We start from the raw sequence: 24560 nt of genomic DNA, 5'->3' as shown, positions 1-24560 counted from the left end.
CTACTGCATTTTTTCTGTACCCTGCATTTTTCTGTGCCTAGTGTTTTTAAGTATGTATGTGGTTTTCTCACCAATTGTATGGGAGTAGTTATGTAGCTTCACGATTTCAGAGAGTGCATGTCAATACAGTTCACAGGTCGCTTATAGAGGCCATCGGTGTTTGTCCCCTGGTGGGCTGCGGTTAGCCGCCAAAGAAACAGTATCATTTAAGCAATCACAAATGAGTGCTTGTCCTATTCTGTAACATGTATTACTGTTGTTCTTTCAGTGTGTTCAGTGCTACGCACAACCTGTACTTCTCTGTATCTTACATTGACTCTATAAAGTACTGTGTTCCGTAAATCGGATTTGTTCTTGCTACAACACAGGACATCCACACTCTTTGGGAAGACTGCTTTCATGTTGAATGGAGTTTTTGTGAAAGTGCTACATGTGACTGTGGTGTGGAGAACAGTCAACAAAATATATTTTGGAGAACTGATCACTTCATGCATTTAAAACTTGTCTGGATGCCTTGCATGTAGTGACACCGAGTTCTGCTGTCTGGCAGTCAAATTTAAGCAATAATTTGTGATTTCTTATGTACCCATTAGTGTATATTCAGAAAGGCTATAAGATGAAATTAATAATAATAATAATAATAACTCAAATCTTTATGGCACATTGGTGTCAATACACATATGGCAATTATTCTAATAGATTGCTTTATGGGGAACAAATATGGGTGGGCCACTAATCAATCTGCACCATACACAGTGTGGTGAATCACAGCCTGCTACCATTTAGATCAAATGTTAGAAAGACGATGATCCACGATCTGTTACGAACACCTGTTGAAAAGACTTAAACTGGAAAGATTATATGATGTAACTTTTCAAAAGGCTTCATTCAGCATGTTTTAATCTGAGAATCATTTGAAAAGTTTGCACCAGAAAAGATGTTTGATTGATATTTATTTTCAGTGCTTCTGATCTGTTGTAGCTAGTGAAGTAGTATTCTCTTGAAAAACTTATGCTAATTTAAAGAAATTTTTGCATTACAGAAAAGAGCTACTTGAATCATGTCTCTCAGCACTACAGGGGTACACTGCAAGTTCCTATTTGAAAAATGTTTATACTTACAGTAGCATCCTTATACACATACTGGTACAAATGTGCATCAATAATCAGTGCTAAGCTCAGAGATATAAAAACTAACAGTGACTATCATAGATACAACCATACAAGCCTGCAAAAATTTATCCAGGGGAAGCAAGACTCTAATAGTCACTTTTTATATACATGAGTTGGTCAGTTTTGAGGGGTATTATGAAAAAACTAAGTTTTATAGGTGACAATAAATGTTTTTTACACCAGAAAATTGATGATTATCCATTTCTAGAAGTGTATAAGAATTCTGTAATTTATAAAATATCTGTATTCCAGACTCCAGGGGGAGCACATGCCCCCTTCCCGCTATGCACTGCAAATATCTATGATTATAATACTTGCAACTGTGTTTCACATTATGTGGAGTGACCAAGAAAAACTTGTACCCAAAGACATCAGAGCGACATTGGTGTCAAAATTTATAATGCACTGCCAGTATACATCAAGAGCTTGGAGAATGCAAGTTAAAAACATGTCAACCCGAGAAACAGTTTTACATTTTAAGTAAACAATTTAGCTTACAAAAATACAAATCATTTGTGAAACTGTTATGCATATTTTTATTTACTATGAGTATACTGTTGTTACAGTGTGAGTACTTACAAAAGATTGTTACTGCTGTTGGTTTTCTGTTTTCTTTGTTACAAATGTAGTTGTTACATATGCATCAAATTGATTAAGTGAGTCTGACATGCAAAGAGTAATGAAGTGTTGTGGATGAAGCTGTGTTGCTAGGAGTTCATGTGTTTACCTTTCTATAGGTAATAAATGTACTTCATGTTATAGTAATGTAGTTGTTTACAGATCTCGTGCACGGTGTAATCTGTTCGTAGTACGTTCATGATGACATTACTGAGCATTCCTTATACAAACAAACGGTTGAGATATGGCAGTGTTAAGCTAAATGATTTGCATTTGGAAGGAGAGCAACCAGACTTATGTTTTCCATATTTTTCCTATGTCACTGAAGTGAATTCTGGGATGGTTCATTAGAAAAGTCTGTGGCCAATTACCCACCCTATGCTGTTTAATACTGGACAAGTTTGTGTAGATGTTAAAATATTTTTGTAATATATTGCACAGATTGTTTGTTATAATATTACACAGCCACAGGACAAATAAACACATGAGTGATATAAGAAGCCCTACTGCAATGTAAGAGTTCCAGGGATATCAGCAGTTTGGTTTAAGTGAAAGAATATTGGGAACAATGGATTAAAAATAAATAAATAAATAAATAAATAAAATAATAATAATAATAATAATAAAAATACCACCAGAGAATGGCTTTAGGTGAGGGACAAACAGCTACTTCAGCATCTTTCTACATGATAGCTATATGGCCAAATCAATAACAACATGGACCGGACATCAATAATGGGCTGAGTGTCAAAATTTTAAAAAATAAGTGAAATCCAAAAAACAAATCTAAATACCATTGTCAATAACTTCAAAACCAGGCTAAATGCCATGCACATTGACAGTGGTGGCAACAAGATTCAGCAAGTGGCAGGAGAGACTGTATATGCTGGCCCAGAGCTCAGACTAAAGTGTAAAATGGGCTAAGTGTTACCAAGTTTTTACAGTTCACTGTGAGTCTTGTCTACATTGTAAAATCTAACCTTATTCTTTGGATTAAAATCTGTTGACTAGGCCTTCAGTTTGTTGTTTTCAGTCTTATTTTTGAGAGCATTTTGTACAAACAATGGATACAAAAAACAAGTAGAATCAATTTGAGATGAAATGAAACATCATGGAAGTGAAGGTAAACCTTACGTGTAACATAAAGACAAGTTTGCAGGTAGGAAAACTGAGCCTAAAGAAAAGATATGTGCAAAATATTTATTCTGATAGGAAGGATCCTTCCTGTCAGCACCAGCTTTTCTGAATTGCACAGGTGGGAGCACTCCCCTGGCCTCAACCTACACTACTGCCCATTCTTCAGCCACCAATCCGCTTCTCTGCTTCCATTCCAGCACTACAAACATCATTCTATTCAATGCACCTATCAATATTTTATGCCTCCCCTATTTCTCTCCTTTCCACTCACCCCCCCCCCCCCCCCCCCCGAATCTTTCAAATGCTCCTAGCAGCCCTACCATGTCCCACCACATCCCTGTACTCTCCCACAAGCACCATTACATCTTCCCACACCCCTACTTTTCTATCCCTTCACCTCCTGGCCCTAGCCTCCTCCTTACCGTACATTGCCTTTTTCCATCAGGTGCAGTTGCTGTGCACAGTCTGACTTTGGTGGCCAGAGGCAGTGATCATCTGCGAGCTGTGCTTGTGTGTGCGTGTTTTCTACTTTAGAAAAAGGCCTTTTCAACAAAAGTTCAAATCGTAGCAGTCTTTTTGTTGTGCCCATCTGCGACTCACCACCTCCTCCACATGGTGAGCAGCAGTCTATCACTTTCATAATATTATTGCTATTCCATGCTGGATTTCCACTGTTCAAAATATTTATTTATAATATTCAATGTTGTTATCTAATATTTGACCATTTTATGGAATATATATATATATATATATATATATATATATATATATATATATATATATATATATATATATATATATATATATATATATATATATATATATATATATATATTCTGTGTATGTGCGGATGGATATGTGTATGTGTGGGCGGTGTATACCTGTCCTTTTTTCCCTACTGCGGTAAGTCTTTCCGCTCCCGGGATTGGAATGACTCCTCACCCTCTCCCTTAAAACCCACATCCTTTCGTCTTTCCCTCTCCTTCCCTCTTTCCTGATGAGGCAACAGTTTGTTGCGAAAGCTTGAATTTTTTTCTATCGACCTGCCAGCGCTTTCGTATGGTGTGTGTGTGTGTATATATATATATATATATACAAAAAAGACTTTCAAAAAATATCTTTCTTAGTCTGTGTGATGTAAGATTCTAATTTTTGCTTTGTTTAAGTTAAGCTGCAAGTGTAAACTAGTAAGTTTTTGCATCCCACTTAAAGAGAGTCCTTTTCAACAACTTCTTTGCATTCACAGGTAATGTGAAGCAAAACTCATTTTGATGGATCTGATTGTTACTACTTCTGTATGGAGAAGGCATCATGGTCAATATGATGTTGCAAAGGACAGAAAAGGCAAGCTATGGTTTGTTATTCATTGCCTGTTGAAGACGATGGCATTTGCTACGGCACAAAATAGTAACGGGTAAAATCAGAATTTTTTTTTTAAAGCTCACTCATGCTGCCTCAGGCATATTCAAGTCTGCCAGAGACAGAGGCGGAAGCAGGAAGTGAGTCATTATATTGCAAGTGTGTCAGGTCGACGATATTGTCTGCCAAGTAAGGAATAAGCATTCAGCAGGGAAAAAAAGGACCAAAAACCAAAGCAAGTGAGACAAGCATATTCGTTAGCTTGTAAGGCACGTTGCAAGAAACTGTATCTGTTAATTCAGATCATAAAGGGGTGACTGACACAGTAGTTAACAGCCTGTTAAGTGGATGTAGCAGAATAAGGTGGACAAATTTGGTTATTACGAACCAAACTTGGCATCACAGCCTCACACTAGCTCCCTTTAAGTACTCCAGCTCTTATCATCAGTTGATCACTGGGATTAATGGCATTCATAGCACTAGCACCTGATTCCATAATTACGATACTGTAGTGAATCTAAATCCTAGATCTCCAGCACAGTCAATAAACTAGCCAAAGATGTTCTCCAGGTGATGGCTTTCACTGAATGAACGTCATGCCGCTTGCAGCCTACCATCTCCAGATGGAACAACTGACCATCTTCCGACAACACCACATCACAGAGTGCTGCCAATACAAGACTTCAACGTGCAAGCCAGCATCAGAGTCTCCTGGGTTCACATTTATGTTCAACACTCAGGTGCCTTCAGATTGTGAATGAACAACTGAACTCTAATGATGTGTTAGCGACATTGTTGACACTTCACAGATTCCCAACAGCTATCCCAACTTCGTGCAGAGGTGTCTCCCATTGGCCCTCTGTACATTGTACAGATGTGTAAAAATACTTTTAGGCACTTTTTTAAATAATCATAATTCTCTTGTCAGCCAAAATACAGTGAAGTATTGTTCACATAAGTGCACAGTAAAATGGTCCAAGGAAGTAAGGGGTTACCACTAATATACAGGGTGTTACAAAAAGGTACGACCATACTTTCAGGAAACATTCCTCACACACAAATAAAGAAAAGATGTTATGTGGACATGTGTCTGGAAACGCTTAATTTCCATGTTAGAGCTCATTTTAGTTTCGTCAGTATGTACTCTACTTCCTCGATTCATCGCCAGTTGGCCCAATTGAAGGAAGGTAATGTTGATTTTGGTGCTTGTGTTGACATGTGACTCATTGCTCTACAGTCCTAGCATCAAGCACATCAGTATGTAGGATCAACAGGTTAGTGTTCATCACAAACGTGGTTTTGCAGTCAGTGCAATGTTTACAAATGCAGAGTTGGCAGATGCCCATTTGTTGTATGGATTAGCATGGGGCAATAGCCGTGGCACGGTACGTTTTTATCGAGACAGATTTCCAGAACGAAGGCGTCCCAACAGGAAGACGTTTGAAGCAATTGATCGGCGTCTTAGGAAGCACAGAACATTCCAGCCTATGACTCGCGACTGGGGAAGACCTAGAACGAAGAGGACACCTGCAATGGATGAGGCAATTCTTTGTGCAGTTGACGATAACCCTAATGTCAGCGTCAGAGTAGATGCTGCTTTACTAGGTAATGTTGACCACGTCACTGTATGGAGAGTGCTACGGGAGAACCAGTTGTTTCCGTACCATGTACAGCGTGTGCAGGCACTATCAGCAGCTGACTGGCCTCCATGGGTACACTTCTGCGAATGGTTCATCCAACAATGTGTCAATCCTCATTTCAGTGCAAATGTTCTCTTTACAGATGAGGCTTCATTCCAATGTGATCAAATTGTAAATTTTCACAATCAACATGTGTGGGCTGACGAGAATCCGCACGCAATTGTGCAATCACGTCATCAACACAGATTTTCTGTGAACGTTTGGGCAGGCATTGTTGGTGAAGTCTTGATTGGGCCCCATGTTCTTCCACCTACGCTCAATGGAGCACGTTATCATGATTTCATACAGGATACTCCACCTGTGCTGCTAGAACATGTGCCTTTACAAGTACGACACAACATGTGGTTCATGCACGATGGAGCTCCTGCACATTTCAGTCAAAGTGCTCGTACGCTTCTCAACAACAGATTCGGTGACCGATGGATTGGTAGAGGTGGACCAATTCCATGGCCTCCACGCTCTCCTGACCTCAACCCTCTTGACTTTCATTTATGGGGGCATTTGAAAGCTCTTGTCTACGCAACTCCGGTACCAAATGTAGAGACTCTTCGTGCTCATATTGTGGACGGCTGTGATACAATACGTCATTCTCGAGGGCTGCATCAGGGATTCCATGCGATGGAGGATGGATGCATGTATCCTCGCTAACAGAGGACATTTTGAACATTTCCTGTAACAAAGTGTTTGAAATCATGCTGGCACGTTCTGTTGCTGTGTGTTTCCATTCCATGATTAATGTGTTTTGAAGAGAAATAATAAAATGAGCTCTAACATGGAAAGTAAGCGTTTCCGGACACATGTCCACATAACATATTTTCTTTCTTTGTGTGTGAGGAATGTTTCCTGAAACACACACACATTGCATCAGCCAAACACACAACGCCAGTGCAGCATTTCAGCAGGGCAATTATGGGGACGATGGATGTGTTGCACTATCTGCGCAGTTCAGAGAAGCTGGTAGTGGAGGGAAGGGGATCTTCACGACCTGGGCCGAGAAGTGGCCACTGAAACTGACCATGATGTCTCACCAGGTGGAAAACTTTAATCTTGGCAACAGTTTGGCAGTGGCCATTAATCTTGGTGGATAGCAGGTTGGTGACAACTGCACCCCCCCCCCCCCCTCCCAACCTCTTTCATTTCAGAGTAGCACTTGCACCCTATGTCCTCAATCATTTGATGGATGTATTCTGATGTTTGTCTTTCCCTGCAATTTTTACCCTCTACAGCTCCCTCTAGTACCATGGATATTATTCCTTGATGCTGTAACACGTGTCCTATCATCCTGTCCCTTCTTCTTGTCTGTGTTTTCCGTAAGTTCCTTTCTTCACCAACTGTGCGGAGAATCTCTTCATTCCTTATCTTATCAGTCCACTGATTTTCAAAGTTCTTCTATAGCACCACATCTGAAACGCTTTGTTTTTCTCCTGTTCTAATTTTGCCTGAATGCATGATTCAATAGCATACGTTTCCGTGCTCCAAACATACAGTCCCAGAAATTTTTTTCTCATATTAAGGCCTAAGTCTGATACCAGTAGATTTCTTTTGGCCACGAATGGTCTCTTTGCCTGTGCTTGTCTGCTTTTTTTATGTTAAGTTTCTCGCTAGTCTTATTACTTTCGACTTTTTGTGGTTTACTCTCAATCCCCATTCTGTACTCATTAGACAGTTCATTCCATTCGATAGATCCTGTAATTCTTCTTCACTTTCACTTATGACAGAACTGTCATCAGTTAATCTTATTATGGATAACCTTTCACCCTATGGATATCCTTTCACTCTCAATTTTAATTGCACTCTTGAACCTTTTTTTTAGTCTGTCACCGCTTGTTTTATGTAGGCTATACATTGAACAGAAGGGGCAAGAGACTGTGTCCCTGCCTTACATCCCTTTTAATCAAAGCATTCATTCTTGGTCTTCCAATCTTAGTGTTCCCTCTCAATACTTGCACATATTGCATATCATTAGGTCTTGCCCCATGGCTTACTCCTGTTCTTCTCAAAATTTCAAACATCTTGCACCATTTCACACTGCTGAATGTTTTTCCTTGATTGACAAATTCTATGAGCATATCTTGATTTTACATCAGTCTTGCTTCCATTATCAAGCGCAAAGTTAGAACTGTATCTCTGGTGCTTTTACCTTTCGTAAAGTCAAACTGATTAGCATCCAACAGATCCTCAATTTTCTTTTCCATTCTTCTGTATATTATTTCTGTCAGCAGCTTGGATGCATGATATGTTAAGCTGATTGTGTGATAGTTTCTGCACCTAGGCTGTCACATTCCCCAATGATTTTCGAAATTCTCACAGAATGTTATCTATCCCTGCTGCTTTATTTGCTCTCTAGCATTCTAGAGCTCTTTTAAATTTTGACTCTAATACTGGATCCCTTGTGTGTTCCTCATCAACTTTAGCTTCTTCTTCTATCAATTCATCAGACAAGCCATCGCCATAGAGGCCTTCAATGTACTCTTTCCACTTATGCAGACTTTCCTCTGCATTTAAGAGTGAAATTGACATTACATTCTTAATGTTATCACTCCTGCCTTTGATTTCATTGATCATCATTCTGACTTTTCTATACGCCGTGTCAACCTTTCTGATGATCACTACTTCTTCAATTTCTTCACATTTTTCCTGCAGTACTTTCACCTTGGCTGCCCTGCACTTTTATTTATTCATTCCTCCTACCATTCATCAATTGAAGTATTTCTTCTGTTACCCATGGTTTCTTCCTTGTACCTATGTCTGACCATTCAACATCTGCGACTGGCCTTTTTATAGATGTCCATTTCCCTTCAACCGAACTGCCTACTGTGATAGGGAAAAATCACAGTATCCACACCCTTAGCAAACTTCAAATGCAACACTTCCTTCCACACTGATTCCTCTGTGTGATTCTCTTAAACCTCAGTCTACTCTTCATCATTCCTAAATTGTGACCTGAGTCTACACCTACTCCTGGGTATCCCTTAATCTCCAATGCATGATTTCAGGATATGTGTGACCATGATGTAATCTGGCTGAAATCTTTCTGTTTCTCTGGGCCTTTACCACATACACAACATCCTCTTGCACTCCCTGAACAAATTATTCACTATCACCATCCACAGTTTATTGCATAACTCAATTAGTTTTTCTTCTTTCTCATTCCTGCTATCTAACCCTTTCTTCTGGTACTTCCCTACAACTGCATTCCAGTCCCCCATGATAATTTTCATCTCCATTTACATATTGAATTACCTATGCAATATCCCTATATACTTTCTCTCTCTGTCTTTCTCTCAAATTCTGCTTGTGACATTGGCATATACACCTAAACTATTGATGTTGGAACTGGTTTGATGCTAAATCTGATGTGAACAACCCTGCTACATCTACATTTATACTCCGCAAGCCACCCAACGGTGTGAGGCTCACTTTCTGCCATGCTTTCCTATTCACAATCACTCGTACTGTCTTAACAGCATTTTCTGCTGTTGTTGATATTACCCTAAATTCCTCAGAACGAAAATCCTTATTTTCTTTCAATTTTACTTCACTGAACCCACTACAGCCCATTGACTCTTTGTATTTCAATTTTCAAGCTTTCTAGCTTTCTTACTATGTTCAAAATCTGACATTCCATGCTCTGAGTCATGAAAAGGGTCCCTTCATTGGTTACTCCATTTTTCTCTCACGGTCATCTCCCCTTGGCAGTTCCCTCCTGGAGATCTCAATGGGAGAGAAATCCAGAATCTCTTGCCCACGAAGAGACCATCACGACACTTTTTCAGCTATGGACCACATGTCCTGTGGATACACATAATGTGTCTTTAATGCAGTGGTTTCCACTGCCTTCTGCATCTTCATGCCATTAATCACTGTATTTTTGAGGCAGTTTCCCAACCCAGAGGCAAGAGAGTGTTCCGAGCAACTGTCCGCTCCTGCATTCTTTTTGACAATGTCGTTGGTAATGTGTGGGTGCCTCCTTCTACCAGAAGTCTTTGGCTGCTATTGTTGATGATCTTTATACAAAATTTAATCAGCTGTTGGTCTGAGCCCGGGACCCATGATATTTTGTTTACTAATCAAAGATGCTACCCCTAGACCACAGGTTCAGCGATGGTGGTCATACTGAAATAAAAAGCTGTGACTCTGTCACAGGCTTACCTAACCCATCACAGGCCAGACCATCTATGGAAGCAGTCACGTCATATATCAACGCTGTTGCAAACACTACAACAGAGTTGGTATATGTCGACCAGGGTGAATGGTCATCACCAAACTGCTGTCAAGAACAAAGTTGATTGCCTGGTCACACAACATGCAGCTCAGCATAACACGCTGAATTTCAATAGCTGCTTCACAACCTGGGCCATCTGGATCCTTCCCTCCACCACCACCTTCTCTGAACTACACAGATGGGACTTATCCGTGCAACTTCTCTTTCTCTCCCATAATTGCCCTGGCCTCAATCTCCGGTAACTCGTTGTCCATGAACCCTCCACCCAACAGTTTCCCTTTCCTCTGTTCAGTCACCCTCTCACAAATTCATGTCCCGATATCACCTTCAACATATGCCACTCCACATTGGCTTCAACATCCTATATTCATATTTACCTCATTTTTCTTAATAAATGTATGGCACTTAACATATTCTACATTTTTTCCTATAAAATATTACTTTTTATTCATAAGAGGAATTAAGTTTTAAAATGCCACAACAATGGGAATCTCACCGGGATTCTAGCAACACAGTCCATGATACAACTGCCTGCCAGGCCAGTTTGCCAAGAAACGTGAACAGTGCTAAACCTTGGTAGAGGTAGACTCACAGTATTCAACAGAACAACAAGCATGTGACATTACTTAAGAACATTGTTTAATATGTAAATATATTATAATGTGACTGGTTCCTCTAACAGATTAATTGGTAAAATTAGGGATTCATAATATTCCCCAACCTGAACTTCTTGTACTTGATGTATGACAATGGTATCAGTGCATTCAACTTCCCCACTGCCTTACAAGAAGCATCTGGTAGTGCTTTCCTAACTCACAACCAAACTGTCATCTTCAACCTAACTTAGAACTTGGGCTGCATTTCACTACAGATTGGTCTGTCATCACAAACTCCATTCCAAAAAATAATACAGATGGACTATTCCATGACAACTGATCTAATTTCGAAAAAGTTCCTGCATGATCATGATGTGCGATGGAATTCACACACGACGCTACACTCGCAAACTAAACCAAAAACATCACCTAACATACCACCAGAGAGCACCACCGATCGCATCAAATCGACCCCTACAAACACGCCACTCTCACAAACCAAAGTCCGCGTCGTTGTGACGTCACACACGACAACAGTCTTACGTCACGGGTCAAAGCCGACGGGTGGGATCGGACGCTTCGGTTGACCCCAGCAATTCCAGTATTCTCAGTGACATTTACATCTACATTCTGCAAACCATTTTGAGGTGCATGGCAGAGGGTATATCCCATTGTACCAGTTATTAGAGTTTCTTCCTGTTCCATTCACATATGTAGTGTGGGAATAATGACTGAATGCATCTGTGCATGCAGTAATTGTTCTAATCTTATCCTCAAGAACATTATGTGACAATTTCATCACGTTTAGAACACAGTCTTTCCAGTCAAAATTGTTTAAAAGAGTCTGCAGTAGAAGTGGGCTAAACATAACCATTTTTACAAAAATCATCAACTCCTTCCTCATTTTGCAAACTACTGGAGAGCAGTAGGGGAACTAAATTTTAAATTCTAAAACACTGTATTGGTAAGTCACTGTACACAAAGTTTCAGATTCATCCTGCAACTAACTACCAGAGATACAAAATGCTAACTTCTGGAGATATAAAATGCTAAACTTTTAATTTCTTCAAGTGTATTTATTCAGCTGACTTTGCTTCAAATTATCCATATAAAAACTGATCAAGAAATATTTCTATTACTATTACTTTGCTTAAGAGTGTGCAAAAAGTAGTACAAGATGGTATAGTTTTGATGCTTTCAATAAAATATTGCCACAGATATTTTGTCTCAAAGCTGCTGAAAACTCCGCAGAGTACTTTTGATAGTTGTTCAATAGGGTACAAAATTTCAGCAAAATTTGCCATGGTCTAATAGGCACCCTCTAGATCACTTAGCATGGAATTACCTAATGAAAAGCAAATAAGGCATTGAATCTTCGTGCCAGACCGGGACTTGAACAGAGCCATCCACGTATTACTCACAAACAGACCTCACAGCTTCACTTCTGGCAGCTCCTATTCTCCAAGCTTCACTTAAGTTCTGTGAAACTTGCATGACCAGTGATACTGGAAGAAAGAATATTGCAGGAAATGGCTTTGCCATAGTCTGTAAGATGTTTCCATGGATTCGGAAAACAAATACTGTCAGTGTTCTGTGTCTGATTGCGCATGTGTGACATCACAAACCACATCATTATTATGTAAGGAGTCAAAAATCATTGTCTGTTATCTGTAGAGTCAATTGACCATCTATATGCACATAATGAGGGTCGACAGAAGCGTCCGATCCAACGCGTCGGCTTTGACCCGTGACGTAAGGGTGTTGGGTGGGATCGGACGCTTCCGTATTTCCCATAATGAGCATTAAAACACTAGTCACAGATTTGTCTGTTACGTACTACAGCTGTTCAGAATTTACTTTGCAGTTTTCCTTAAATATAGTGCACAAGCACAGACATCATGCTATGCTACACATCAACCTGTTACCATAATCTTTATTATGAATTCACATTCGTTTGCCTCACCAACACACAAACAAATTGAGTTCCTTCAACTTAATCTGGAGCTTGGCATACACTACCGATCAGACTGCACCACAATCTAGGTTTTAGTGGCGACAGCACGGCGTGGTGTCCATCAATTAGAAGGTAAACATGTGTGCATCAATCAGAATTAGGGCAAAAGTTACGTATTTAATCTCCCTTGCATTTTTATTGTAGTTTCTGTATATAAAATGCATCACAATACTAAGAGAATATGGGATTTCTAAATATATCTTGCAGTTTTTGTTTTTACTGCAAATCAAACATTAAATGTGGAAAACGTGTTAAATATGGCGCGAATATAAACATTAGGCTATGCTAACAATGTCTGCTACCTCAATATTTATTTGACATTCACATCCGACTCACAGCATACTCATAATCTAATCATTACTTTCCAACATAATCTGGATATCGGAATAGGATAAAGAGTAATCTGTCCTAAAGCCACGATTTCAGGGGGGGGGGGGGGGGGGGGTCCAATAACACACTCCAGCGTAGAAGTAGTCATCGTAACAGATGTAAGCAATCCCAGTCGCTGTATGGAATTGGGTTTCAACGCAGGAAGTAAGCATTAAATTTGAGCAAAAGAATTTTGCATGTCATCAGTTTTGATGGCAACAAACGAAATGATACGGACAATGTCTGTTTAAGTTGACAGGAATGAACGTATAGTACTTAAATATTCACTCACAGTTTCACTTCTACGTCGGAGAAGTTAATGTCTATGTCACTTTTGACAAATCCGCCGCATCCCAGTATTTCGTCTCCAGAGGCGCGTATCACCAATGCTAGCATGACACTGCACAGAATTCTAAACTGCATTTTTCGGCTTGTTCTTGTTGCCGAAGACGCGAATTCAGTGCCAAAAACTCTGTTCACAAATACTTCTTTCTTACAAACTATGCTTCGATTATGCTTCACGCAACAATACACTTTACAAACTATGCTTCGATTATGCTTCACGCAACAATACACTTCTGGCTACTTTTGTATTAGCATTGTTCTTCACAGCACACAGTTTTTACACCATCCCCATACCACTCTTCGGCCGCTCCACGTTCTCGTGTTTATCAAAGAACAGCACTTCATCAAGATACTCCTATTACTTGGAGAACAGCTGATGTTTTCAAATAAACAGCTGTGGCTGTGGGAGTGCAGTTGTGCCAATAGGATTGTTTTTGAACGACGTACACAAATCTATTTGCTGACGTCGCTGAAGGATATCAATATGTTTGACATACACAATCTGTATACCACTGTAGGCTTATAAAACTAAAGTGAAGAAGACTTAGCGTTAGCCATGGTTTTAATTTTTGACATTGGACGAAATGGGTCCCGCTAGCCGAGAATGATTACCAATGTTGGCTAGTAGCCTAGTTTAAACGAAATTAGTCGGGGGGTGGCATGGTGTTGTGGAATATAAGTCAATTTTTGTGATGTGCTGTAATTGTTTTTTGTTGGATTTCGTTACTTTATAACAATGGTTTAGTGTTATGTAAGTTACAAATCCCCCAAAATGCATTTCTCTATCCCTGATACGGAAGAATTCACCGACGATGGGAATTCGACGTATATGGTAATGCTTATTTGTCAAAAATGCTTGTTATCATTAAATTGTTTGGCGTTGCGTAATCTTCATGCACAAGTCTAGGAGTTAGTAGCGCGAGACAAACGACTATAATTGAAGTTTGTTATTCCGATGTAAATTATTTTTGTATTGTTTTTGTGTCATTTTTCAGGGGTACAACATACACGTGAACGGAGTGTTTCATTGTTCAGTGCGATATCGCCAGTTGCACAATCTTCATGAGCAACTGAAAAAGGAATTTGGGGTGAATAATTTACCAACATTTCCACCAAAAAAACTTCTGCCATTATCATCCAGCCAGCTGGAAGAACGGCGAGCTTTATTAGAAAAATACATTCAAGCAAGTAAGATATACTATTATCTATAAGTGATGGCTTTACAACGTTTGATTTGCACATGTCATCTTCACAGCACAGAACTGATCACCTAGTTATGGCCACCAGAAAACTGTTATGCAACAAACCACTGTATACTGCTAGGAATCCACAAAGCAGTCTTATATCAATTCAAACGAGATGTGCCTCAAAATAGAAAGTTGACTTTCCTTATTTGTACCACCTCTTGCCACACTCCTTCAAGAGAGTATCTGAAAATCCTTTGACGGTGGTATAAGCTTTTGTTTGCAACTGTAACACAATGCATATGAACTATTTTAGCAACAAACTCACTCATGTATCATAAATATAATGTGAGTTCTTCAGTGCTTTGCCTCAGATGCTACTAGTGGGTATGTTATTAATGTTTCTCTTCTGTTTGATTAAGAAGTCATCCCACCATCCGCTTTAAACTACAGCATTATGTGAAATCATTACATCATAGTAGCTTTGCATTCTGCATGAGATACTTTGTGTGATGCAGCTATTTATGAAACATCCATATTGACTTGAGCTGTGTAAAATGTATAACTGTGTGAAATTAAATGACAAATCCAGTAAGTTGTATGGATCACACTGTTTAAAAATATCATCATTTGGAATGAGAAATGGATGATAAAAGACATTTGCCACCTGTCACTCAATGTTTCTTTCTTATGACAAGTAGTAGTCTTCTCACACATGTCAAAATTCCACTCAGAAGTTTTTCATTTATTAAATACATCATTTATTATATCACTGATACATAATGTATTAGATTCTAATCTATAGGCCTACAGTATCAACAATGTTAAGAATAGATGTGGCATTACTGGTGTTATTTATTTATGAGTTCCATAGATCCTTGACATGAGTGTGTCACCAAGATGCAGAATTTTCAAAAACTACAAACCAGAATGATTGCAGGAGAAAGTGGTTCACAAAGGGAAATTCCAGTAAACTTCTGAATAGGGAGTACTGTATCACCGTACCGACAGTTTATGTAATAAAACAAAAACAGTATGGAAAGTGATAAAAAAGAGAGAGAGAGGCATTAGAGGATGCATACAGCATCGAAGTGCATCCATCAAACAGCAGCATTGTAGCTGAAGGTGAAATAATTACAAGTATCCTCAACAACCTTTTTTTGACTGCAGTGAATCTAATTGGTTGTAAAATGATTATAGTTGAAACCATAAACCTTTTACAAAAATAGGTGCTAGACAAAATTAGCCAGATGCATGTGAGACTGAGAAGGTGATAAGCAAAATGAAAAATAAATATGCCACTGATGTGGACAATATATAAATCAAAGTACTTAAGGACTGCTGGAAATTTATGTTTAATGTTCTCTATCACATATTTAATGAGTCTCTAAATCAAGGTCTCTTCCTAGTAAACTCAAATATGTAATTGTCAAACTACTGTTCAAAAAAGATGATAAAGCTGTATTTTCCAACTACTAGGCCTAACCATTTTAATTGCTAACAAGTCTTTCTAAAATTGTAGAGAAGCTGATGTGCATGAGCATAATGGATCACTTGAATAAACTCAATACTCTGAATAAAAGTCAGTTTGGATTCCAAAATAGTATTTTAACTGAGCAGGTCTTTTTTTTTTTTAACAACTCCTTGAAATGATAAACAATAAAATGTAACCAGTTTGGAACTTCTGTGATCTGTCTAAAGCATTTAGGTGTAAAGATCACAAACATCTACTTAAGAAGGCTGATCACTGTGGCTTAAATAATAATAATTCTACTTAAGATGGCTGATCACTGTGGCTTAAATGATAAAGTAGGGATGCAGGCTCAGGTATATTTAAAAGACAGAAGCCAGAAGGTGTTGTTGAATAATTCTGCAGTGGCACCTGCCGGTTCCATATGGGGCACCTTGAAAATGGGAATGCTGCTGGACTCAGTTCATGTTCCGTTACTTTTCTTAATCTTTATCAGTGTACTGCCATAGTGTATGAACCAAAAAGCACACTTCACCTTATATGCAGATGACACAACCATTATGATTGACAAAGCACCCAACTGCAGTCTAGAGAGCACTGTGACGTCTATATTCAGAGAAACTGTAGATTGGTTCAATTTAAATGGTCCTTCCCTCGATATTAACAAGTCCCACTTTATACAGTTGCACACAGCACACAAAAAAGGTGGATGTGAAATAAAATGGGTGACAAAGTAATATTTAGAGTGGAGTCTTCCAAATTCCTGGGGTTGCATATTGACAACATCCTAAAAGGATCAGTTTGATCTGTGTAAAAAACTGAATGCGGCAGCATTTGTTTTCACCCATTTGGATCTGTTTGTGATGTGGAACAATCAAAGATGATTGCCTTTCATACTTCCATTCACTGGCGAAACCATTCACAAGTAAATAAAGTTCTTATTGAGTCGAAGAGGGTCATCAGAATTATGAGTAGAGTTCACCCTAGATGCTTTTTCAGAAATTTGTTGAAACAGCTGGAGATCCTCACCATGACATTCCAATACATTTTTCCATTTAACCCTGGTGCATTTAACCATGGTGCATGAATTTCACTGCAGTGGACAACTTTTAATGGTCAATTCTCTGGCAGTTTCAATGTGTCGTGAGGCAGAAAATTCATGCAGTACACAACACCAGTAGGGAGTGCCCACTGCAGCCTCAGGACTGATTGAAAGTGCCAAAGAAGCAACCATTAACAGCTGTCCACTGTAGTGGACACTATGCGCCACAGGGTTAAGTTCTTTGTCAACAATAATTGTGCAATTTACAAAATAAACTGTGCATACCAGAACCATGATACAAAGAGTAAACATGATCTTCACAAAGATATGAAAAACTGTCAATGTGGTGCAGGAAGTAGTACATTATTCAAGCATAAAAGTATACAATAAACTTGCAGCTTATGTCAAAGCAGCCACTGGGGATCTGATTAAGTTCAGAAAACAGCTAATACTTTATCTTTCGGAGAACACTTTTTATCCCTTGAAGGAATTTTTTTACTGTGTGTAAGACTTTTGAACTGGGAAATGTTAAGCATTACGTTGTGAAATTTTTACAGGGTGTTCGGAAATTTCAGTTACAAAATTTTCAGATGTTTGACTTTTCCATTTGTGCATGAGGAACTGAATTAGATGTGTGACGGTACAATTATTAGGTAACAGTTTGAAAGGAAACATAATGCAACATCCATTTATCATTTAAGCATGTTTATTTGCATTAACACGTAAACATTACATTCTGTACGTACAGTGTACTGGGTTCTTTTTTGTTTTGGAATAATGTAAACACACAACATTTAAGTGTTAATACAAATATGCGTAAGTGACAAATTGATGTTTCATTGTTTCCTTTCAAGCTCTTACCTAATAATTGTAGTGCTTCATGCCTAATTCAGTGTCTCAAGCAGAAGTGGACGAGTGTCATCTAGCTCTTGTTCCATGATTAAGTGTAATCTACTTGTGAAACACTTCCTGTTGTTTTCCCTCATATACACAGCAGAGCAGTAGATGTACTAGCTTGGTACAGTAAGTATGTCCAGTTTCTTAAATAGTTCTTTGCATTGAGCCTGACTACTACTTTTAATTATTATGTTTGCAACCATTTTATGTAGTTTTAATGTTTTGTCCGTGTTTTCTTCCTTTGATCCCCAGAAAAGAATCTCATAGCCAAGACCTGAATGTACATAGAAGTAGTATGTCGTCAGCAGGCATTGGTTGATACACACTGATTTATTTCTTTTGCATATAGTCATCAAATGCAAAATGATCCATAGAACATGAAACTAACTGACGACTTTTGCAAACAAAATACTGTGCATAAGGGTAATATGTATTGTATTTGTGTACTCATCATATTTATTTACAAAGGTTTGTGCATAATGTATGGTAATTGAAATAAATGTATACTTATTTACATGATGATGGAAACCTAAGAACATAACATGCTGGTGACAATCTGTTTGCCAGAATCTTCCACTTTAACTGACAACCAATATCCATCCCTATAAACTTTTGTGTTTATGCATGTTCTGTAGTATTATCATATATGGTTAATGTGTCAGAGTTGTTTTACCTCTTAATGCTGAACAGCTTGCAGTTTATTTTTTATGTTTAGTTAATTTATTTGTCCATAGACTGTTCAATACAATAGTATCAAGCATGTCAGATACATTACAGAAATAACACATTTGTATATAAAACATTAACAGAGTAGCGTAGGTTTAGGCAAGGATAGGTTAGGAAGTAGGCCATGGCCTGATGAAAGGAACCATACCAGCATTCACCTTAACAACTTGGGGAACCACGGAAAACTCAAGTCAGAATTGCCAGAGGGAGAGTAAACCCTGTGCCTCCCAAATGTGAGTGAAGTGCATTAAGACTGACATAGCCATCTCGTTTGGTATGTAATCGGAAGGGAAATCAAAACTGTTCATTTATTACATATTGCCCAATTGTAAACATCCTTGAGGGTTTCATTTGCTTTTTCTACTAGGAGTTCTGTTGTTTTAGCAGTGACTGTGATGTTGCTGTTGCCACTAAAGAGAGCTTTTCCTCCCATGTCTTATACTGTGTGGAGAGTCATCGACATATATTAAGAACACAAATGCACCCAATATATTATCCTTGTGAGCATTTATATTTTTGTGTTTCCTGTCTGATAGTTGTTTTACTAAAAATTTGTCATCAACAGAAGTGTGAACTCGCTTTAACTTTTGCATTTTATTACCAGGTAAGGCTGACACCTCTTATTTGCTGTTGTTCTTGCCATAGTGAGAACATATCTAGGTCACACTATAGGCGGTTGCACTACTTTCTTTCTTGTCTTCTTGGCTGGGGCTACTCGTGTAGTAGGCTCTGCTTCACTGTCAAGCGGAGGTGGCTTGGAAGCATTATACAACATTAACCTGTCAAAATGAACAATCACTGTCCATTCTGCTAACTGAACTTCTGCATTTACCGGCGAAGTAAGCCGCATGATGGGGTATGGACCTTCATACATAGGAGTAAGCTTCTTCGTCCTTCCCTTCTTAGCTACTGGATTGCGCAACATCACTATATTTCCTACCTTGTACTCTGGCATTATTGCTTTCTCATTACTCCTTTTTAACTGCTGAGCCATAGCTTTTGCATTGTTTCCTCCTACTTTCTTCCAAATAGCTTTTAAACATCGTGCCAAACCCTTCCATCTGTGGATCTAATCCCTGGGGGCAGTTTGTCAAGTTCAAAAGATGAATTCATGGGTTGGCCATATACTGCCTCCTAGTGGGGAGTATCCAGTGGCCTCATGGACACGGCTATTATATACTGATGTGACGTATTGGACGTACGTGTCCCAATCAGAATGGTTTTTATTAACATAATAAGAAAGCATACGTGTAACTGTACGGTGGACTCACTCTAAGCATCCATTAGCCTTACGATGAAACGGGGTCATTCTCCACTTTCTAATTTGGCATAGTTGACAAACTTCTGTAAATAATGCTGACATAAAGTTCATGCCGTGGTCTGTAAGTACAGCTCAGGACTTCCATATGGTAACACCAAGTGGGTGACAAATGCTCAAGCTACAGTTTGTGCTGACATACCTCTGGCATTCAACATCTCTTTGCTGCGCTTCCCTCAAATCTTCAATAGAAATATCATTGGCAACAATTACTCTAAACTTCCAGTTTAACGCATTGGTGTTTTGACGCAACTTGCCCGGTTTATGTTTCACCTCATATTCAAATTCGCTCACTTTTAAAGCCCTTGAAGCTTAGCATCCACCGTAATGCGGCGTGATCCGTAATGACAGTAAACTTCCTGCAGTACAAATAGCATTGAAAGAAGGGTACGCGAACCGTGAGCGCTAAAAGTTCATTTTCAGTCGGTAATTCAATTCCGCTTTGTTAAGCTGTCGAGATGCATAACCAATTGGTCGCTCTTCTCCATTGATTTCTTGTGACAAAATGGCTCCTACAGCATAATCTGAGGCATCTACCAACAGAATAAATGATTTTTCAAAATCTGGGTAGGCTAGTACAGGGCTCTAGTCAGAACCTTGGTCCAGGGGAAACTAACTCCTTTCTTCAATAGTTTAGTCAGGAGCTTAGCAATGGTAGCATAATTGTTCACAAAACGTCTATAATAATTTGAAAGGCCTAAGAATTACTGCAATTCTTTAGTACTTGTTGGTGTTGGAAAGTCCTTTACTGCTGTGGTCAAACGGGGATCCACTTTGATACCTTCCTCACTTATTATATGTCCTAAATATTGTACCTGCGATTGGGCGAAGGCACTCTTCTCCAGTTTCACACTCAGGTGGGCTCCTTTCAACCTTTCCAATACATGGCTCAGTCTCCCTGCATGTTCCTTTATGGTCTTAGAAAAAATGATAATGTCTAAATATACTAAACATGTCGTTGATTTTAGTCTGTGCAACAACTTGTCTGTAAATCTCTGGAAAGTGGCGGGTGCATTCGTCGAACCAAATGGCATTCTTACAAATTCATATAGTCCTGTAGGTACAATGAAAGCAGTTTTCTGGTGATCCTGGGGTGCAACAGGGATCTGGTGATATCCAGAGTGCAAATCAAGTGTGGGGAAAAACTTACAGTTGACTACTCGGTCCAAGGTTTCATCAATACGCGGTAGGGTATATGTGTGTGGAGTAGTTACTCAGTTCACCGCCCTCATAGCAACACAAAGTCGATAGGCTTTCTTACCATTTACTGAATTCTTCGGGACAACGACCACGGGAGACACCCATGAGCTTGAGGAAGGCTGAATGATTACTGCTGCTTACTGCTGCTGAATCGTATCTTTGACTACTGATTGCCAATGATATACGGTAAACAATATGGTTTTTGCACAATCGGCCAAGCTTCATTGGTTGGAATTTTGTGCTGAACCAAATCCGTAGCTGGTAGAAACTGCCTCTCTTCAAACAACCAAGAAAACTCCTCTAACACTGGCTGTAACATCTCTTTCTCCTTGATACATAAACGGCTTAACTTCTTTGACAATTGATTCCGTAATAGTGATGCTACATAATGCACTTCTCTAACTGGAAATTTCTTTTTCTTCTGTCCCTTCTCGTCTTTACTTTGTTAAATCCGAGCTCTTCCTACTTTTTCCAAGATCTCTTGTCCACTAGCGACAATAGTACCTTTCAGTATTATAACATCTTTCACACCAAAATTATCTGTACTCACAGGTATTGCAAAATCTTTCTGTATTATTTCTGGTTGACAAATACTTCTCTTAATATGAACTTGTTGATGATCCAAAACATCATTCTGGGTGAGTGGAGCCACCAGAATGTCTGTCTTCGGCTGCCTCCGATTCATGACATTTATCCAGAGAATTTTTCCCGCCCACATTCACAGTTTTATGGGAGACTGTGAACGGCGCCTTTTACATCTTCCTTGTGTCTAATGGGTCGGTGCACTGCCGAAACGATGAATTGCTCCACCTAAATGCGCAGTTTGCATCTGATAATTCACTATCCCCTAATAACGGTGCAGGAAGTCATTCCCCAATATGATGTCGAAATCGCTTTTCTTTAACGTCCATACTTCCGTCTCCTGACTGTAACTATTCTTATCTATTTGCAGGTTCACCACGCACGTACCTGCAGGGACAATTGTTTCTTCTCCAAGACCACTAATATGAAATCAGGGTGGCTGCAGCACCCTTCAATCATTTCTATCTACAAATAACACACTTACTTGTGCACCAGTGTCAATTAGAATCTTAACTAATTTGTTCCCGAGTATGCCACTTACACTAATATGTTCCCCCTCTTTATTCTCTCCGGTGCTCACCAGGTGTATTATTCTAGTCGGGGGTGAGGGTGGGTGCCCCTACTCGTTTACCGGATTTGATCTCGCATTGCGGTGGTGACCACGTATCTGATAAGAGAATAGTGACTCTGTTGGGCAAACATTATTGAGATGGCACACAGTCTGGCAAATAGCGCAGAGAGGTGTGCGACAGTTCATTGCTGTGTGGTTAGGTATCCCACAACGCTGACAAATTGCTTCTCTTGCTAATACTGGTAATGGCTCCAGTGGACACGGTGCGGCAGTGCAGAAGTGCAATACATCTTTGCGTACTACTGCCAAACGAACAGCATCAAAAAAAGAGGCGGGAGAGGCCGCTTAAACTTCTCCACCAATTCTGGGGTGAATGCTGTGAATAAACACATCAATAGCACGAGCTTCTGCTTCCGAGTGCAAAATCCTATTCTCACTCGCGTTTTTGCCAAGCTTATAGTTATGACAAGGTACATCTGCAAAAGCATCAAAATCCTCGTTAGGCTTCTGCCTAAGAGTTGATAACTGATCTCGGTAATATCCGATATCTCTGGTGTCAGAATAACGCGTAATTAATCCATGGGCCAAAACTTCAAAATCACGTTCACCAAAATCACGTTCACACTTATCACGCAATTCGTCCACTGCCTTTATGAACATTCTTGCTTCCCCTATCAACTTCAATCTCGCTGCATTGACCAACAGATCATCCGGCCAGGCACAAGTATGACCCACATCACGAATATTCTGTACGAACATAACCGCTTCTTCATGGGACTTTCCAGAAAAGGTGGAAATGAAAGAAGCCACAGGGAAATTGCTTACACTTGCCATGTTATCCTGAGGTTGTGGTAGTTGTATTAGTGACAAAATTAGTATTAGCTGTCACAGGTTGTACAGTTGTTACAGGTGTGGAGCTAGCCACAGATACAGAAGTTCGCACGCTGCCTTCCAGCGTCTGTTTCAAGACACGATTTTGCTCGATTAACACTTGATTTTATGTGAATAATTGGTTCATTCTAGCATTGATAGTCTTGAGCGGGTCTTGCAAGGCAGCTGCCTCCCCTGAAGTATCCTGTTCCATTGCTCGAGTTCCCATTGGCATGTTTACAAAATCAGGTGGCTCTAGTGACCATGAAATGAATGTTACAAAAAAGAGAGGGACCACAAAATAACCTAGTCCAGCGGTGGACAGCCCGTGACGTTAAGGTTTGAAGCGGCGACTTACGTTGAAGTTGAGTTGGCGGCAGCAACAGCTTGGTGAAGTGGCAGATGGCAGGATCGTCAGTGGCTGTCATAGATGCAGGCTGGCTGCTACCGGACCCTCAGGCAGTGGTGGATGTGTTGGTGGCTGATGACGGTGGCTTGCCCGGCACTCGGCTGCATGCCCCTCACACGGCGGTGGACAGCGCGACCACGTCTGTCTCGCGTCGCTGGCTTTCCAGACTCAAGCAGCTGCGGCACTGCAGTGCGCACCCTGTGTATTTCTACTGACACAGCCACGTCCTGTGCGGTGCAAACGTGGCGGCCGGCTGGCACATTCTATACGCGCAAAATGCTCGGCGCTAAAATCATAATGAAGTGGAAGTGCCCTGCCATGGCGTACTGCTCATTGTCCATAGAAAACTGCTAATGATTTTATGACATGGGGCTACCACCAAGATACTCTCGCTGGAAGAATTTAAATTAGTGAGAAAGTCACTATGGGAACGAATCCTGATTCTGACACCAGTTTGTGCAGGAACAGCTCTGTTAGGAGCTTCTAAGGCGGTGGGCGAATTTGCTAGAAGAAATTGTTCTGACACCTTTTCTTGAAATGAGGCCATTTGTTGGCAGAAAAACCAGCAGATGCGAATTCAAACGGGCAACATGAATCAGGCCTGGGGAGGCAAGGGTGAGCCAAGACGTAGTGGTGGGCGAAACATAGTTTGCAGCAAACTTAGGCGAAGTTAAAGTGGTGGCTGCCATTCAGACAAGTCTGAATGGTGTGGCAGCTACAGAAACAAAGTCCTCAGCACCACACCTCCAGGAAGA

General features: G+C 39.8%; 2 protein-coding genes across 3 annotated transcripts in view; one reads left to right on the top strand and one right to left on the bottom strand.

Moving 5' to 3' along the window:
• Window positions 1-13875, bottom strand: part of LOC124602995 (nodal modulator 3) — a 154289-nt gene extending 140414 nt beyond the window's left edge. The window contains exons 1-2 of one of the 2 annotated variants that reach the window (XM_047136362.1): window positions 13725-13875; window positions 13483-13682 (exon numbers count right to left, since the gene is read on the bottom strand). In XM_047136362.1, the coding sequence (XP_046992318.1) occupies window positions 13483-13613 (131 nt within the window). In that variant the 5' untranslated portion in view covers window positions 13614-13682; window positions 13725-13875. The other variant, XM_047136363.1, reaches the window with a different exon arrangement.
• Window positions 13876-13928: 53 nt separating this feature from the next.
• The window catches only part of LOC124603021 (sorting nexin-17), a 95962-nt gene continuing 85330 nt past the window's right edge, over window positions 13929-24560 (top strand). Inside the window, exons 1-2 of the mRNA XM_047136364.1 lie at window positions 13929-14367; window positions 14531-14723. Of these exons, the coding sequence (XP_046992320.1) occupies window positions 14308-14367; window positions 14531-14723 (253 nt within the window). The 5' untranslated portion in view covers window positions 13929-14307. The remainder of the gene's footprint in view (window positions 14368-14530; window positions 14724-24560) is intronic.

Source organism: Schistocerca americana, chromosome 1 (genome assembly GCF_021461395.2).
Source record: "Schistocerca americana isolate TAMUIC-IGC-003095 chromosome 1, iqSchAmer2.1, whole genome shotgun sequence".
Taxonomy (NCBI): domain Eukaryota; kingdom Metazoa; phylum Arthropoda; class Insecta; order Orthoptera; family Acrididae; genus Schistocerca; species Schistocerca americana.
The sequence above is the reverse complement of the archived record's forward strand: the minus strand, read 5'-3'. Positions and strand labels throughout refer to the sequence as shown.